This window comes from Artibeus jamaicensis, unplaced genomic scaffold (assembly GCF_021234435.1).
Source record: "Artibeus jamaicensis isolate MK-2021 breed Jamaican fruit bat unplaced genomic scaffold, CSHL_Jam_final contig_391, whole genome shotgun sequence".
NCBI classification, from domain to species: domain Eukaryota; kingdom Metazoa; phylum Chordata; class Mammalia; order Chiroptera; family Phyllostomidae; genus Artibeus; species Artibeus jamaicensis.
Genome location: NW_026521814.1, coordinates 12380904 through 12399615, shown reverse-complemented (window position 1 = coordinate 12399615; position 18712 = coordinate 12380904). Strand labels below are relative to the sequence as shown.

The window sequence follows — 18712 nt, the reverse complement described above, 5'->3', positions numbered from 1 at the left end:
TTGTGTGTGATGGAGCCTTAGGTTATATTTTCCAGGGTGGGGCCAACCTGCTTTTATCACTTTGTGGCTCTGTGTGTAGGGAGGCCTTTGACAGGGGACTATGCTACTTGCCCAGCTTCTGGAGGTTTGTGCAACACTTGCCCCATTTTCATTCACTTCATCCACTCCCTGTATGGGACCGGCGCCCTTCCAGCTGTTGCCATGCTGCTGAATCCCAGAGTGGGTGGGTTGTGTATGTTTTAAGACCATTCAGGCCCTTTAAGCAGCATTTCCTGAAAATCAGCAGTTTCTTCCACCACCCAAACCCCCAGTGGTTTTTACAGCCAGAAGTTATGGGAATTTACCTTCCTGGCACTGGAACCCTGGGCTGTGAGGTCTATCCTGGGGCTGGGATCCCTCACTCCCAAGGTATCCCTCCCGATTTTTATCCACGTGATTGTCGTATGGCCCACTACCGTTCTGCTGCCATTGCCTCTCTGCAGCATACTGTACTTCTCTGCTGGTCTCTACGTCTCTTCCCCTCCAACCCGTCTGATGAGTTGGCTTGTTTAAGTCCTTGGTTGTTGGATTTTCATACAGTTCGATTTTCTGACAGTTGTGGGTGTTACTTGTTTGGAGATTTAGTTGTAATTCTTTTTGTGGTTGCTTGGGAAGGAGAAAGATGTCTACTGATGCCTCCATCTTGACCAGAAGTTCATACTGACGGTCATGCTTTATTACAGGGAGAGGATACAAATTGAGACCAGCCAAATGAAGAAGCACATACGGCCAGGTCCAGGATAAGTACAAAACTCAAAGCTTTCCTTGTTCTCTCTCTGTGAAATCAGGTGCATATTCTTCCAGCATTGAAGTGTGATAATACACACAGAGTATTTCAAACCAAGGAAGCTCTCCAAAGCCTTGAGTTCAGAGTTTCTACTGGGGCTTTATTATGTAGACATGGTTGATTGATTGCCCACAGTGGTTAATCTTAGTCTCCTGGTTGGCTGATACCATGTGACCCTAAGCCCCACTGTAAGTTACACTGTTGCTCCCTGGTAGCCTGAGGCTCAAAGGCAAATGAAATTGCCTCTTAGGGGCTGAGGGCAAAACCAGACCTCTTGAGGCAAGGTTAAATTCTTTTTTTTTTTTTTTTGAATAATCACCTGAGGAAATATTTGTAGAGAGGGTAGGGAAAGAGAGAGACATTGATGTAAAGAGAAACATTGACCACTGCTTCCTGTACATGTCCCCAAAGGGGACCCAAACTACAATGGAGGTATGTGCCCTGACTGGGAATTGAACCCCTAACCATTCTATGTAGGGGACGACACTCCAACCAACTGAGCCATACCTGCCAGGGCAAGGTTAAATTCTTCAATCCAGGTCCCAGCCTGGTTGAATGCCCTTCCCGTTCCCAACCACACATGGTGTCTTCTACACGGTGAGTTAGGAGGTGCCTGGTCACTGTAGCTTATGCTGTTGGGACCTTGGAAAGGAGCACAGGCAAAACTTTTAGTATTACAAATATATAATTGCCCTGGTTTGTGTAGCTCAGTGGATTGAGGGCTGGCCTATGAACCAAAGGATTGCTGGTTCAATTCACAGTCAGGGCACATGCCTTGGTTATCGGCCAGTTTCCCCGCTGGGGTATGCAAGAGGCAACCACACACTGATGTTTCTCTCCCTCTCTCCTTCCCCTTCCTTCTTTCTAAAAATGAATAAATAAATCCTTAAAAAACTAAGTAAATTATGATTAAGTCAGTTATATATTTTTAAAGATTTTATTTATTTATTTTTAGAGAGGGGGGAAAAGGAGGAGAGAATTATCAACATGTGGTTGCCTCTCACATGCCCCACACTGGGGACCCGGCCTGCAACCCAGGCATGTGCCCTAACTGGGACTCGCACTGGCAAACCTTTTGGTTTGCAGCCTGTGCTCAAGCCACACGAGCCAGAGCATAATTTACTTATTAAGACAAATCTCAAAATAATGACTCCCCGCCAACACATACACACTCTAGCAAAATAAATATGTTTAGGCATATATTTATCACCACATGAAGGTCATGTCTCATCCTAACTTTATGTTATTACTAAGCAGGTTCACCTGAGTTGGCCGTTTTCTTAAATAATTGTTTTTTCCTATACAGTTCATCCTCATTATTCACGACTCAGTGTTTTTCCAAATTCGCTAGCATTTCTTCGTAATCCTAAGATAAGTACCTTTGACATTCCCATGGTGTTTGCCCGTGATTGCAGAGTGGCAGAGTATTTAAACTGTGTGACCTGCATGTTCCCACCTGAGGTCAGACAAGGGGGTCCTCTGCCTGCTTTGTTTTAACTCTCATACTGTAAATAGCTGTCCTCTTCATAGACAATGTAGTGCCACATTTATTTGCATTTTTGTGATTTTTTTAATTGGTGACTTTGCTGTTTAAAATGGCCCCGCAGCATAGGGCCAAAGTGCTGTCTGCGATGTATCTTTTGGAGAAAACACGTGTGTTAGATAAGCTTCATTGAGGTGTGAGTCACAGAACTGTTGCCTGTGAGTTTGGTGTTCATGAATCAGCAGTGTATACTAATAAGGTATTTTTAAACAGAAACACACATAAAATAAAGTTATATATTGTTTAGTTGATGAAAATGTGGTCAGAGGCAATGGGAGCCCAACCTCACGTTCCCCTGGGAGCAGTGGTTCAGAATTTAATAATTCAGTGTTTGCGGTGACTTTATAGAATATAACTATATTCTATATGAGAGTCAGCTGTACTTGCTGCACTACTTTATTCCTATTCATTTATTTATGTAATCTTTTATTTGTTCTTTAAGGAAACATATTTGAACACTTCTATTGGGTGCCAAGCAACTTCTTCATGACTCACACTTTCCCTATTGAGTTCTTATGCCTGTTACTAGTGGCCGTGCAGCGGCCCTCTGACTCGGTATGAACACACCTCATAAATGAAGTGTCAGAGTGCATTTAAAGGTTGGGAGTGGGGGCTGAATGTTTTGAGACTAGGACTATTTTTACTTTAGCTACATATACTAGATTCAGCTTTCTCAATAAACTTTCCAGGAATTGTCTTGCCTTCTTGGGGACCAAGATTTTTAGCATCCGATTTCTTATTGGGTGCTAAATGGGTTCATGTTGGATGCTAGCAGAGTCAGGTGATGTGGCTGGCCACACCTTCCCACACCAAAATGCTGTGTCTGCCAGTTTGGCTACATGGCCTGGCAGGGGGAGCTTATGACTAGCAATGTTAGTCCTCAACGGTGCTTTACTGATGGGAAGTCAGCCCAAACCGGCCCCCTTACCATGTGTTTGTATTTCCATCTCTTCACACTGCCTCTTCACACTCTCTCCTACATCTGCATTCACACAGGGAGGGGAAATGGAGTGGAAGAGCAGATGTTCACCTCATGGTCTTTGTGGCTCCCTAGATACACTCTCTCCCATTGAGAGAGTATTTCTCATTTCCTGGGTTTGATTGTCCAGGAGGTATGAGAACTAAGATTTGTACCTTGCTGTTCTCCTCTCCTGATGTTAGTAAAACCAGTTATACTGGAATCCCACAAATGTGATAGGGCGGATATAGAAATACATTTCTGAGGATTAAAATTGTTATCTGGTCAATATGACTGAAAAAGAAAAATTTTAATGATTTCAGGGACTTTTTGGTGAAATAATCACAAAATGAAGCCCAAAGAAGCAAATATATTGTTGACTGTTATTACCTCAGCAATTCTAAGAATTGACAGCCGCAAAAGTTATTCTTGATATTTTTATGGGATAAGTAGTTAAATAAATAAAGTAACTTACTTTGAACATCTCTGAAACTGAACTCCAAGAAAATGAGGATGAAGACAAAGGAAAGCCTTTGAGTGCCCTTTAGTGCCTAACAGCATGCCTAGGACAGTAGACCTCGACAAATATATATTAAATTAATTAATGATTAAAATATCTCCTTCAAATGTAAATATCCAGTGATGTTAATTTAATGTTTATTCTTTCAGATACAGATGAATATAGACCTCCTGTTTGGAAATCTTACTGTAAGTATACAAAAGAATTCTAAATTGGGTGAGTCACATAGTGCTTTATAAGCAGTATAACAATATTGGGGTCATCAGATATGAAGTCGTTCCATTTTGTACCTCTAATTGAACAGTTGATTCACACCAGTGTTTGGGAATGGCAGAGAAGAAGTACTTGCGGGGAAACTGGAGGGTTCCCACCAAGGTTTGCACGGCTGGAATGCATCCCACCCTCCGGAGCTCACACGGAATGTCCGTGTCATGGAGCCTGCGGCTGTGTGTTGACAGTGGCTGGTAAAACTACTGCAAGGAGAAGCTGATTAAGAATTCAAGCAATTTAATTATTCTCAGATCCTGATTCTTTGTGTGAAGAAGGAACCTGTTAATGATGTTAAATCAGGAAGCTATCTTGATAAAAAGAATGGGTAAAAAGTGGCAAAAGAAACATCATCTTCTATTTTAGAAATTGTCTTCCCAAATGTAAAAGAGAGGAATTTGGATTCTATTTTGCTCTTGAAGCTTTGCATTAGAACAAAATTTATTTCAGAAGAGTCTAGGTTGTTAGTCTTTTATTTTCTCTTCCTTGTTTTCTGAAGAATATTATTTCATCAAGTAAAAGATATTTTAGATTTTTAAAAAGTGGAAATAGGGTTAATATAATCAAAGCAGGTTTAAAAAAGTCACATAAGCACTGTTGCAAAACCAGTACTGTAAGCTTTTGTTGTCTGTAGAGTTGAATAAACAACCTAAGAAACCTGTACTTCAGATATAGATATTAACATCTTGTAGATGTTGAGTTATTCTAAATTCTGATATTGGTATGTTTCTGAAATTTGCTTACTGAAGGAGCAGCAATTCAGATTCTTGGTGGTTTTATGTTCCCGTAACAACAGAAAAGTTTTATTTTAACAGGTTGTTACATTGGGCTGATTATAGTCAGCAAAATCTGAACAGTTTCTGAAAATATTGCCAAACATGCATTTCCCTCCACCCCTGCTGCTGCCTTTTGTTTCTGGGGAGCACAGTTCAAAGAATGTATAAAAGTGACTAATGTTCTCTAACCTCCTAGAGGTTTTGTCTCATAATCTAATTGGCGGGAAGCCTCTTTAAAATTCTTTTCTGCATTTTTTGGTTTTCAATTTATCTTTGTTCCCTTTGCTCCAACATGTGCCTTACACATTTTTGTGTAACAGCATTTACACAGCCTCAGCCTGTAATTAAGTCATGTGGGTGATTTTGTTCCCCCTGAAGAGTTCGATCACTGAATGTTAGTTATGTATTTTTTGCCTCTTCATGTCTTCCAGCAGGTACCATTTGTCTTTAAAAATGACATATTTCTTTGGCGAGAATACTGATACTGAGTTTTGTAGTTTCTTCTAGTGACTTCAATGCCAGAGCCTCCCTGCTCCATCATTTTTATAGTAGAAAGAAGGAGGAAATTATTAGAATAGACTTTATCTCCTGACCATCAAATGAAAAAACGCCATTCCACTTCAAGGAAATTTTATGATTAAACTACAGTAAAGCCTAGTGGGAAAGTTCATTTGAAAAAATTGATCCTTTGAAGTATCTTATAAAATTATGATATTGTCTTCCAAGAAATTGAATGTGTACAAAATTTAAATAATAAGAAAACATGTAAAGATTGCATTTTAACATTGAAGTAATTATTAGTATGATCATGTAGGTTGTTAAATGTGTTTGTCAAAATCTAATCCTAGGGAAAAAATAATGATTTTGCTTGAGTTTTTCAATTTGTTTTTTTGTTTTGTCTTTGCCACTGTCAGACAATTTTATAATTTATATTCATCTAGCTGTGTATAACCTCTGGTAAGGTATTTTATTTAATAGTATCTGAAGAGCTCATCTGTCCAGGTATCTGCACATTTTAATAGGAAAACTTTTATAGACTGAAAAGCCCATGACATCCTTATTTCATTAACTGAGACTAAAATTTAAGAAACTGGAGTTGTGAGCCATGCCCAGCACCCTTCATAACTGAGCCATGATATTTGTTGGATTCTGAGGCCAGGCCTAGCCATATCTTGTTGAGAGTTGATCAGTGACAGTAAATTCTATTCCTGACAAACCATAATGCATTCATCATTTTCTCTGTGATGTGAATTACATTTTTGTAATTTAAAATTTTCTCAAAATGCTAATAAAGCTTAAATGGATTGAGATTTTTAAAGAATGAGTTATATCAGTCCATGTAAGCAGGTAAGGGCCAAATAAAAACTATTCAAAATGTTTTGATTGTTAACTTCCAATCTGTATTACATCTGTAAAACTAAAGGGGGACAGTTCAGTCTTAATGTCAAAAGGTTCAACTTAAGTTTTTTTTCCCCCCTGTCTTTAGCATGGTAGAATCTGTATAGCTTTTCACAGTGAGCATCTGTAAGAAAGATTTTCTCTGTGACTCTGAGAATTTAGTTTTACCCATGGCTCTGTTCTGCTTTCCAGTTTGGGTTCAGGTAAGCTTGTCAAAATGTAATTTTAAAGCCTTACATACACAGACCAGTGGGAAAATAGAATTAGCAAGGCGTCTAAGTTGAGGACTCCCTTTAAATAAAAGCAATTTTATTGCTGTATTGCTTGAATTAAACCAGGGACCTAACATGTAGTAAATAAGGCAGGCCAGCCAGGCAGGGACAGTGGGAAAGCGGAGCATGAATGCTCTGTCTGCAGGGAGCGGCTCAGAGTTAGCTCCACTGCATTGTGGCCGTTCATGGAAAACTCTAAAAGAGAAGCTGGGATTCTCTTTTGCTTTTGTTAAATGTTAAAAAGAAATTTAAGTCAAACATGTGAACCAGTTTTGACCACAAGATACCAACTTGTGATCTTGCAGCTTAATTAAAAATGTATTGTCTATACATTTTAATGAGAAATTTATTAATAAGTTTATAAGCATTGACAGGTTTGAGATGATTTTAAAATGTTAAGTAGTTTAATCATGTATCTTCTCACCTAATAATTTAGCTATTATTTTTTAGTGAATTCAGTTAAGGATTATGCAGTTTAAATTTCAGCTGAGTTCCAGTTTAAATTAGCAAATATTCCAAATTAAGAAGGGCCCATGCCCTGGCTGGTGTAGCTCAGTGGATTGAACCAAAGGTAGTGCATTCGATTCCCTGTCAGGGCACTTGCCTGGGTTGCGGGCCAGGTCCCCAGTGGGGGGCATATGAGAGGCAACCACACACTAATGTTTCTCTCCTTCTCTTTCTCCCTCCCTTCCCCTCTCTCTAAAAATAAAGAAATAAAATCTTTTTAAAAAGAAGGGCCTACTTTAGTCTTTATTACTATGTATAGTTTTTTAAATGGTCCTTTTAATGTGTTCCCTGAATTCATGTTATATTCAGTTATACAGTATCCAAATAAATAACATGTATTATTTATTTACAGCATGTCTTAAGGGTAGACTAACCATTGGTAGCCAATGAGGAGGCACTTATATGAAAATCACTCCTCTCCATGAACAGAACTATACCCGTTAAAACTAATAAAAATGCAGGTTTGAATTTTCATGTGACAATATGGTCACTCCTCCTTTTCACACTGGTTTATCTTAATGTTTGCTTACTGAAAAGGTGAAAATTGCCAATGATAACCAGATACGGGAGTATTTGTTCTTAGAATGAAAATCAACGTTTTACTTTGTCTAGTAACTTCTAATGTTCTCGGCTACCATTTAATTCTAATAATTGAATTTCCATAGACGGCAGTGCATTCCAAAGCATATTTTTTTTTTGACGAAAGGTATTGAGTTGGCCAAAAAGTTTGTTTGGTTTTAAATTAAAAGTAAAAGAAGTTTTCATTTTCATCAACTTTATTGAACAACATAGTCACTGTTTGCTTCTGCTATAGTCTCTCATCTTTGAAGCAACTTCATAATTCCATCTTCCCAAAACTTTCTATCTTTTAAGCAAAGAACTGTTCCTGGTGCCTTTTGTAGTCTTCCAGGGAATTGAAATTTTTTCCATTAACAGTTTTGTAAAGGTTGAAATAAATGGAAATCCAAAGGTACAATGTCTGGTGAATGTGGTGGATGAATCAGAACTTCCCAGTCTGCCTGCAACAGTTTATACCTGGTCATCAAAGAAACATGAGGTCCTGCATTATCCTGATGGAAGATTATGCATTTTCTGTTGACTAATTCAGGACGCTTTTTATCTAGTGCTGCTTTCAGTTGGTGTAATTGGGAGCAGTGCTTGTTGGAATTAATCGTTTGGTTTTCCGGAAGGAGCTCATAATAGAGGACTCCCTTTCAACCTCACCACGAACGCAACATCACCTTCTTTGGAGGAAGACCTGCCTTTCAGTGTGGTTGGTGGTGGTTCATTTTGCTTGCCCCATGATCTCTTCCATTCCACATGATTCCAAAGTATCCACTTTTCATTGCACACCACAATTTGTTTCGAAAAAGGACCATTTTCGTTATGTTTAAGTAGAGAATTGCATGTGGAAATACAGTCAAGAAGGTTTTTTGGTTTTTTTTTTGCTTATGTGGAACCCAAATATTAAAGCAATTAACTTAACCAAGCTGGTGCAAATGATTTTCTATGCTTGATTTGGGTATTTTGAGTATGTTGCCCATCTGCTACTTGATATATAACATTGATTGTTCTCAATTAATGTCTTGATTTGATTGCTATCAACTTCAGCTGGTCACCCGACCATGGCGCATTGTCCAGCGAGAAACCTCCAGCATGAAACTTCACAAACCACTTTTGAAGAGTTCGATCAGTCACAGCACCTTCTCCATACACTGCACAAATCATTTCAGTTGTGTTTTTATGTTTCTTGAAATAATAAAGCATAATATGCCAAAAATGTCACTTATAATCTTCCATCTTCAATATTAAAATGGCTACACAAAAAATTACCAATTTTGATAAGTTTTTTAATGCACACTGTTATGACACCTGTCACAATACAGTCTAACAACATTGTTCTAAATGAAGTTAAAGACAACTAACTAAGCATTAGTAGAGAAGGCTTATGGAGAAACTGAATGAACTTTGTGGCCAACCCAAGTAACTGCTGTTTTGAGAATTACTGATCAAAACAGAAATTTGAACTGAATTTTCCCATCTTACAGATACCAGTATGGAGGAATAGGCTTGAAAAATCCTCCCCGTTTTGCCAGTCGTGCTTCGGCTTCTCTCAGGAGGATGAGCGTTCCCAGTGTCTGGATGGCGGATGCACAGACGGACCGGGTGTCGGTGCTCGCCTTTCTTCCCCTCCTCACCTCAGCTCCTCCCTTCACATCTTTTTAACCCATGAAAATGTATTCGCAGGAGTAGTTTTGAAAATCTAACTCACACAATAAAATACTTCAATGTGCTGTCTGTTTTAGGGATTTTTGCAACCAGGAAGAAAAGGCAAAAGTACACTTCTGTCAGAATTTCAAACATTACTAAGTGAGAAAGGGCTTTGCTAATTTTTTTATTTTTAAACAGTAAAGCTGTATCTTCTCAGTACCTTTTAATTATAGCATTACCATGGTGTCATTGGGGTGATGAACTCAGGATACATTCTGGTAATCAAGTACTACTGTAAAGAGTGTGTTATATTAATATCAATCACCTACGTGTAATTATAACTGATCTTTACCCCCTATTTTGTGCCAAGAACTGTTTTGTCTTTTACCTATAGTAAGTAATTTAATCCTTTCAGTATTCTATGAAGTAGAAGCTGTTTGTGTCTCCATTTTACGAACGAGGACACTGAGCACAATGTGCAGAGCCCAGTGTTCACAAACCCCAGGCGGTCTGTTCAGGTCCCTGTTCTCAGGTGCTGTGGCGCCTTTGCGTAGCACTGCGGAACAGTGCTCTGCGCCTGTTCTCAGCATGCCTGTGTTGTATGTACATGTACATACATATGCATGTAGTCTAGTTATATGTGTAATGTATATAGCCTAATTGTATATATTTATATATGTTCCTGTGCTGTATATGAATAAATATGATCAGAGGTGAGGTCTTTATGTTGATAGCCACTTAACATCTGAGTCATTTGGTATCTGCTGCAACCAGATGTCTGGGATGTTTGATGTTATGGTGACAAAATGTGTATGTATTTAAATGCAGCATTAGCCCAAATTCAATTATATGTGATTATATTGAAATAAAAAGCACATTCCCTCTAAGAGATAGATTTAGACGTACATAGACACACTTTCTCTCATAACCACACATTCTATTCTTTCTTCATTTCAGATAAAGTGTAAGGTATTGGTATAATTTTTAGTGGTCTATTTTGAAATACCCTAAGAATTACCCTCTCTTTGGCAAGTTATTTCAGTACCTGATTTTTTAAAAAATTAATTTGCTCTAGTTGAATAATTGGCAGTAACTTTGGCTCAGAAAATTTTGTTTTTAAGGGAGATTATCTTTGAAGGAGATTGTTCACGATATAAACAGGGGAGAAAACAGTGTGTCTGTTACATCTAGCCTATAAATTCTAATTTTAGTTTCAAGTTTGACACTTAATACTGTACTTAAAATATATATAATCATTATTGGTTTGTATCAGAGAGAAGCTTTGTAATGTAGACAAAAAGAATTGGGGACAGTAAATGACCAGGTACTTGATTCTGGAGAACAGGATCAAGTGTCCAGTAACGAATTGTTACAAGGTACAAAGACACTTGAGTGGATTATGACTTTCCTATTGGTGCTTGCTCCTCAGATTTCATGACATTTAGTTTGATCCACTTTCTTTGCTTTGTTCATTAAAAATAGGGCTATACCACAGTTTTCGTGAACATAAAAAAGCAGCCAGTTCATGGTTCCTAACATATTCAGATGTTCTGCATAACAGAAACTGACACCATTTACTTTCTGCCTCCCCGCAGTGTACCAGCTGCAGCAGGAAGCGCCTCACCCTCGAAGAATTACCTGTACTAATGAGGTGAGTGTACAGTGAAATGTCTCTCAATTATTTGTTTTCCAAACTGGACCTTCTTCAGTGGCATGGTTATTTGTGACATTAACCATTTACACTAGCTGTCATCATAAAACTGTCACTTGAGTGCATTTTTATCAATATTCTTCTCTCCTGAAATAACTGTCACTGTGTAAAAGACTGGAAACAATGTAGAATATGACAGTAAAGGTTTAAGTGATACTAAGTTTTTTTAGTTCATTCATTCTTCTTCCATTTTTTGTTTTATTCTTTGCTTTGTAAAACAAAGTTTGAGGCATTGTGGGAGTATTATTTGGAGTAATTTTTCCATTAAAAAGATCTAAATCATGAGGGAAAAATAAGTAAAGGTATAGAGAGTTCACAAAAAATAGAACGTATGACAATATACAGGAAAAGATGTTCAATGCAATTAATAATAAGAGAAATGCAAATTAAAATACAGAGTCCAGCCCACTTGAATGTGGTTGGTAGGGTAATAATATGGGTGTGATAATTTATAGTTTTAATTTGAACATTTCACCTAAATGTCATTTGATGTGCTAGAGTATGATACTGTTATGTTACAGAATTACATGCTTATGATTTTGTAATAAAAAGGGGTATTATTTGTGCTGGACCCTGTATATGGCAAGACCATTTTCACCTTTCAGATTGGCAAAGTTCAAAAGCTTAAAATATATTTAGTTGGTAAGCCTGTGAGGAAGCAGACACTTATATATTGCTGATGAGAATGGGTAATACTACCGTTTTATGAGAATTTTGTAATGTCTAATAAACTACACCTCATTTATCTTACCAGTCCAAGTTATGGGGATTTACCCTGATGAATTACCTGTCCAAATATGGAATAACATGTGCTTAAGTTTTTCATAGTAGAACTATTTGTAGAAGAGTATTAGGGGGAAAACCTAAATGTCCATAGGAGGCTGATTGAATGAAGTATAATAACAAAAAGAATAAGGAAGATTTCAATGAGTTGGTATGGAATGATATAAAATAGTAGTGCATGCTGTGATACATAGTTTTTCATAGAAACACAGTTTTTTTCCCACAATGTGAATAAATATCTCAAGTTTACTAAAAGCACTATCAGACCCTGATAACCAGTGGTAGGTAATTGGACTTGGCAGTCTGGCTCTGTATAGAGGTTAAGGGAGATACAGAGATACAGGCTAAGGGACAGACACTGAGTAGCTTTGAGAACTGCCAGACTTAAACTAGCTCAGATGAGTCCATGTCAAACAGATGCAGACTGCAGGCCCTTCTTGCTATTCCTGAACAAGAATCCCAGAGTATGTTGGGCTCTACCACCTTGTAATCTTGAACAAGTTATCTCACCTCTCTGATACGCAATTCTTCATCAGTAAATGTGTCTTATGAGGCTGAAATAGAGTAATTCATACCTCATTGTAAAGATTAATGATCTCCATGTGTACTTACAACACCTAGCACATAGCCTGAACTTAACAAATGTAGTCCATGGTGTCACCCAGGCACCTTCTAGGGAAAGCTTATAGCATTCCCATGGCTTTGCAGCTAGGCCTGGCTTCTTGTCATTCAGGACTGAGTTTAACTGCCATCTTCTCGGAAAGGCCTCTCCTGACCACCCAGCAGCTTTCCCTTTTACATTACCCATTCTTAATTTCATTATAGCACTGATTATTACTTCCTATTGTCTTTTTTAAAGTTCTTTAAACTTATTTATTGTCTCTTTCTCATTAGAATGTCAGTTGCAAAAGACTAATGGCATTTGTTGTCTTATTGCAGTGATGTGTCCCCTTCCCTGCATGACAACACCTATCACATTCTCCATTCAGTAAATATTTCTTACATGAACCAGCAAATACTCTGTCTGTCCCAGTGCAAATTCCTTAGGATCTTTTCTGTGGGGCCTTTCTTTATCCACATACAGCCAGCACACCTGCCATGGAAAGCTAGGGGAGGTTAACTGTGATGTGAGAAGTGCTGATGAAGAACAAAAAGGCAGGATTATACTGAGATGTTGACAGCAGGGGAATGTGGAGTAACAGGAAAGGAGAGGTATTCATTCTGACAAAATCATGGCATTAAGTTTTTGCGTGTTTTATTTTGCTTTTTGGGTAAAGTTATGTAAATATTTTTTCAGATTCATAAAATCCTGGAAGTGAAGGATAATTTCGTCCAACTCTTTTTATACACAAAGTGTTTTATAGGTATGGCACAGGTTGGAGAGATGAGGTGACCAGTCCAAATAGCACAGTTAACTTGCTGATAGAACTGGAATTCCAGGCTCTGGTTTTTCTCTTTTTCTCAATATATACTTTTGTTTGTCACATATGCAAAATATTGGGTAATATTTGGCACATTTGCATTTTTACAAATCTCTTTTTTCCCCAATAGGTAGAAAACAGACCAAAGTATTATGGAAGAGAGTAAGTATGGATTATCAGAAAACATTTTAAAGATTGGAATATGTAAGAGAGACAAGAAAATGGATGCTATAGTAAAAATAAAGCAAGATGAAGGAGGTATTCAAATTTGGACTAGTGAAATTATTTTTCTGATTACAAATATAGTCTAATTGGTAAAACACAGAAAACAAGGGCAAGAATAGGGATGAAAATAGCACAGGGAAATGTATGTAACAATGTTCAAATAAAGATGCAAACCATACAAGTAAATAAATAGTCCTAGAAATATATGTGGAAAATATAACAAGTATATAAGAGGTCTGTCCAGAAAAACAGACCATTCTGGACATTCTGGAGGTCATTCCAGCCACTGTTAATATAATGGAAATGGCTTGTGCAACATCAGTGTAACGTGGCAGCCAAGGAGAGTGGACTGGAATGCCCATGCGTGAACAGTGACAACTTCACTGTACTAGTCAGTGGGGGCGGTAGACGCCGTTGAGTGAGCATGTGGACTGTGTGGCTGTCGCATTCAAAATGAGTAAGTAAAGCAATGAATCTGCATCAAGTTTTCTATTAAGCTTGAACATTCCTTTGTGGAAAATATTAGGATGATTCAGGAGGCTGTAGCTGTGGGCAACTGGTGATTGGCAGCTTCCTCATGACACTATGCCCACTCATGCATCATGTCTCATGTAGAGTTTTTTTGGCAAAAAAAATCACCCAAAATCAAATGACTCAGTCACCTTATGACCCAGATTTGGCACCCTGAGACTTCTGGCTTTTCCCAAAACTGTAATCACCTTTGAAAAGAAATAGATTTCATACCATTGATGGGATTAAAGAAAATACAACAGGGCAGCTGATGGCAATTGGGAGAACTGTGTGAGGTCCCAGGGTGCCTACTTTGAAGGGGACTGAGGTGTCATTGTCCTGTGTACAGTGTTTCTTGTATCTTCTTCTGTGTCTCTATTCTTTATATTACATGGTTGTATATCTTCTGGATAGACCTCATATTTGTATGTATTTGTACATATTAATCATTTAGATATATACACACATACATACATATGTGTGTTGGGGTATGGGTGGTTTGTTCCATATATATACTTTTCTTTATTTTCCAAATTTTCTATAAGTAAATTCATGCTACCCAGAAATAACTTATGTTAACAGTTTGAAGTATTATTTTCTAAAGTTTTCTTGTTTTTACAAAATTGAGATATTATGATTTCTGTAGCCTGGCTTTTCTATTTAATATTAATGATGAGAATTTTTCTATTCTATGAAAAACATTATAATCATTTTAAAAGTCTTTAATTTTCTTATTATTTTTTTAAATACAGAAATACAGCCATTTGGGGGAAAAATAAAATCACCTATAATCTCATCATTCCCCAAATAAAATCATTTGCTTTTCATGACTTAATATCCTAATATCCTAATAATGTATGTAGCAAAGATTTTTTAATTATTTAAAATTCTGTTTAAGTTTTTTAGACTCTTGTGAATAGAACATAGGCACTTATGAGTTCAGGAGAACACTGATGTTCTTTATGGTTGTACCATAGTGTAGTCATTTCTCTACTTTTGGCATTTAGGTTGCATTGAAAGTGCGCAGTCATGTGGTGCATAATGATGTTTTGGTCAATGGCAGATTGCACAGGTAACGGTGGTTGGCATACTGCACAGGCATGCAGTGCACTCTGCCGTCTAGGTTTGCGTAAGTGCACTCTACGATAAAAGTGCCTGACAGCACATTTTCCAGAATGTATCCCTGTTGTTAGGTGGCGCATGACACCATAACAAACATTTCATTGCATACAGCTTTTTATGGGGTGAAAATTTTGGTTCAAGTGTTATGAGTAGTTTCAAGTTTTTTAAAATACCATTGTCAGGTTTTGTTATAAAATTCGTTTTCTTGAATGGCATTCTTCTTTATACTAAGTTTTTTTAAACATATCATTGATAAATTTTACTAACTTCATTAATTGGTGACAGGTAAACTTAATATATCGATATGCTGGTATAATGGCAGGGACAGGTTACCATCTTCTTGCTCCAGCAGACTCAGAGAGGACCTGGTTCTGAGAGACCGAGGAGTTTATGAAGTTAGGAAATCCAAGACTGTGGTTAAACCTACCTGTTCTCATCGTCATGATTCAAATATGCCCACCAAGCACTATTTTAACACTTAAATTGAGACTGATCATTTCCATGAGCAAAAGCTCCAGAAAGTTACTAGTTGGACCCTAGTAAAGTTTCTAAAATTTTAAGGTGCTATTTCAGGGCCTTTTAAATATATTATTCCAAGTTCAAGAGACTGTTGTTTTGTTTTGTTTTACCAGTAAAAGTTGCAAAGTTTCGTTAGAGCTATCACTTCATTCAGTTATTTTTGAGTTACTAAAAGGACATAAGGTATGTGTCAGTTCCACATAAAGTGTAAATCCCCATACAAATGTCAGGTGGTTTTGTATCTTTAATATTAATTAATCAGCCACCACTGACATAGTTTTCTTTTTCAGTGTTTTAGGTCTGAGTGTTATAGATGAGTCTACTGTGTTTGTGTAAAACACAAAACACAGAGTGCATTTATTTTCCTTCCTCCTTTTTTCTCCTTTAATCAAAAATAGGTTTTAGCAAGGAGTGAAAGCAAGTATTACAGTTCTTTGCTTTTGGCTTGAATACTCAGGGATGCAGATTATGCACATTATTGGGCAATCATGCCAATTAAGGGCAACCCAGGGTCTTGGAAAATCGCCAACATAGGCTCTGAGCCAAAATTTTGGAGCAGCATTGTTAATGAGAAGAAAAGAAATGGGACACATTCCTGTATATTTTCTAGCATGCCCATATGGTCAGACGGCTGGGTAAGAAGAGCTCTGTTTTCTCAAGACGGGTGGTTGGTCTTCCTTTTGATGGATAGATGTGAATTTGGGTGTTGCAATTGTTAAATGGATTGGGTAGCTACATCGGTGCTGTTTTTATCCCCAACAAGAAGCTGGCCAGGAGCCAGGCCCAGAGAAACACAGGCATAGTTAAACACAACTGCTCCCCTCTGATTATAAGGCAGTCTAGGAAACAACAGGAAAAGGTGGGGGGGGGGTGTTTTATCTTGTTTTATTGAAAAAGGTGAAAGGCATGCAGTTTCTGTATTGACTTTGTTTCTTAGGTTTCACGGCATGATCTCCCGAGAAGCAGCAGACCAGCTCCTGAGTGTGGCTGAGGGGAGCTACCTCATTCGGGAGAGCCAGCGCCAGCCAGGAACCTACACTTTGGCTTTAAGGTTGGTCATGGACCTGTAATTATAACTATGCACCGTTTTAAACCCTGTTAATAGAGGGCTTTAAGTTTTAAAAGCATCCAGCATGTAATTGAATTGGTTCTTGTTTTCTTGGGACCTAATTACCATTTTAATAGCTGTGAGGCCCTTAAAAAAATTCCTCATGAATGGTAGCACTCAGTAATTAAGAATCAAAAAACTTTTAAAGCATTTTTATTGTAGCTGCTTTCTTCTTGTTTCATCTTGAGTTCTCTCCCATCTGTCTTGCTATGTCAACTCCCATCTATTTCTTGAATGAGAAAAGAAACTAAGAAAAGATCTCTGTAACTCATAAAATTAAAGCCAGTGTCATTTCTCTTCAGTTGGCCTTTGGTTGGAGCTCTTGGCTCTTTCCTATCAGCTAAACGTTGCCTAGTGTTTTGGCTGCTCTTAGCTGACAGTGCTGTGCCCAGGAACAAGTATGTCCACTAGCTCTGCAGTAATAACAGAACGGTAACACAATAAATAGCATGCTTATCCTTCCGGTTTACCTATGTCAGGCCTCTGACCTCATTTAATCTTCACAACTTTAGGACATACGTACTGTTACCTTCTCCACTTCACAGGCAAGGAAACAGAGGAATTGGAGGTTGAGTAACTTGCCCAAGGTCACACATTTAATGATTCGCGTAGCTGGTCTTTGAGCCCAGACAGTCTGGCTTCAGAGCCTGTGCTCTTCCTCATCAGTCTGCACTGCTGCCTCTCCAGGGGCTTGGGATAAGTATCCATCGTCTTTGCCCATTCCTCCATTTGTTCATTCGTACACGCATTCTTCCATTCTTTGGAAAAGCCTTAAAAATAGAAACTTCATAAGAAAGAGGTCAAGGAAATAACACTTTTTTGTGACCACAAAGAGAGAATAGAAAGTTGATGTTACTGCTGAGGACTCTAATGTGTTGATGGCTGACATCTTCCCACACTTGTGCCTGTGTGAGTGCGCAGGGACTGCTCTTATTCCCACCCACCACATTTAATATTACTCTTTCGGACAAGAAGAGTGACGTGATTCAGTGTTATTTTACTCTGAATTCTGGGTTAATTACATACTTGGAGAACAGAGCTTGTTACAGGAGTTGATGGAGCTAGCTTTTTATGGCAAAGGATAAAGTGTTAGCCCCCTTTAATTATTTAATTATCCTGTTTTTTAGGTTTAAATTGTGGCATACAGGGAAAAATATCTGGGCTAGGAATTTAAACACCTATTTGTTTTGTCACTGAATGAATTAGAAGACTGATTTGGGGAAAACCACAGAACTCCTTAAAGTTAGTTTTTTCAACTTCCTACACCTAACATTTTATAATTTTAGGATTCTACAACACCACATTGCCAAAATGTCTGGTCACCTGAATGCTGGGGGTAAATAAGCTTTGGTGTAAAGGCTAGTGGAGCACAGTAAAGAAGGAGGGGATATGGTGAGAGAAGAGACAGAAATCCGCACAGCACTCTCTCCCTTCCCCGGTGTTGCTGTCTTCTGCCCACCACCTCCCCCCTCCGGTCAGTCTAAGCTCCAGTCTGAGGCGGCTGCTAGGGGGAATCCAAGTCACATGCCTCCTTGTTAATGCCTGGCCAGAGATTACAAGGAAACCTGTTCTTTCTCATGCAGTGTGCATCGTTCCCTTCAGGTTGGTTAAGCCAGTGGGGTCTCCCTTTCCCAGCCCTGGGCCAATAACAATCTGCAGGGAAATTCATGTACTATTTGCTTATCCGACCAGTAATGGGTCCTGGACCTGGGAGGTATAGTCAGCATCTGCTGAAAGATCAGGCTTTGAGAGGAAGTCTGCATGACCAAACAAATTCTGGTTTTCTTTTCTTGTTTTAAAAGAAGAAAAAAAGATGGAGGGTGTGTGTTGGGGGGGGGGTGCAGGGGATGGGTACTTTTATACTATACAGCATGTTAGGTATTCATTAAAGTTGTTTCCATGTTAGACAGTGAGGATCAATCCATGGTGTAATTCATGAAATATTTTAGCCCTGATCAGCTTCTTATTAAAGGAGCATATCCAGTTTTAGCTTTGGCAAATAGAACATGTGGTATGAATTCCACAGAAAGCTTTA

At 38.2% G+C, this 18712-nt stretch overlaps 1 protein-coding gene across 1 annotated transcript in view; it reads left to right on the top strand.

Moving 5' to 3' along the window:
• The window catches only part of CHN1 (chimerin 1), a 158463-nt gene that overhangs the window by 38204 nt on the left and 101547 nt on the right, over positions 1 to 18712 (top strand). The window contains exons 3-6 of the mRNA XM_053665144.1: positions 3997 to 4035; positions 10874 to 10929; positions 13324 to 13355; positions 16507 to 16620. Of these exons, the coding sequence (XP_053521119.1) occupies positions 3997 to 4035; positions 10874 to 10929; positions 13324 to 13355; positions 16507 to 16620 (241 nt within the window). The remainder of the gene's footprint in view (positions 1 to 3996; positions 4036 to 10873; positions 10930 to 13323; positions 13356 to 16506; positions 16621 to 18712) is intronic.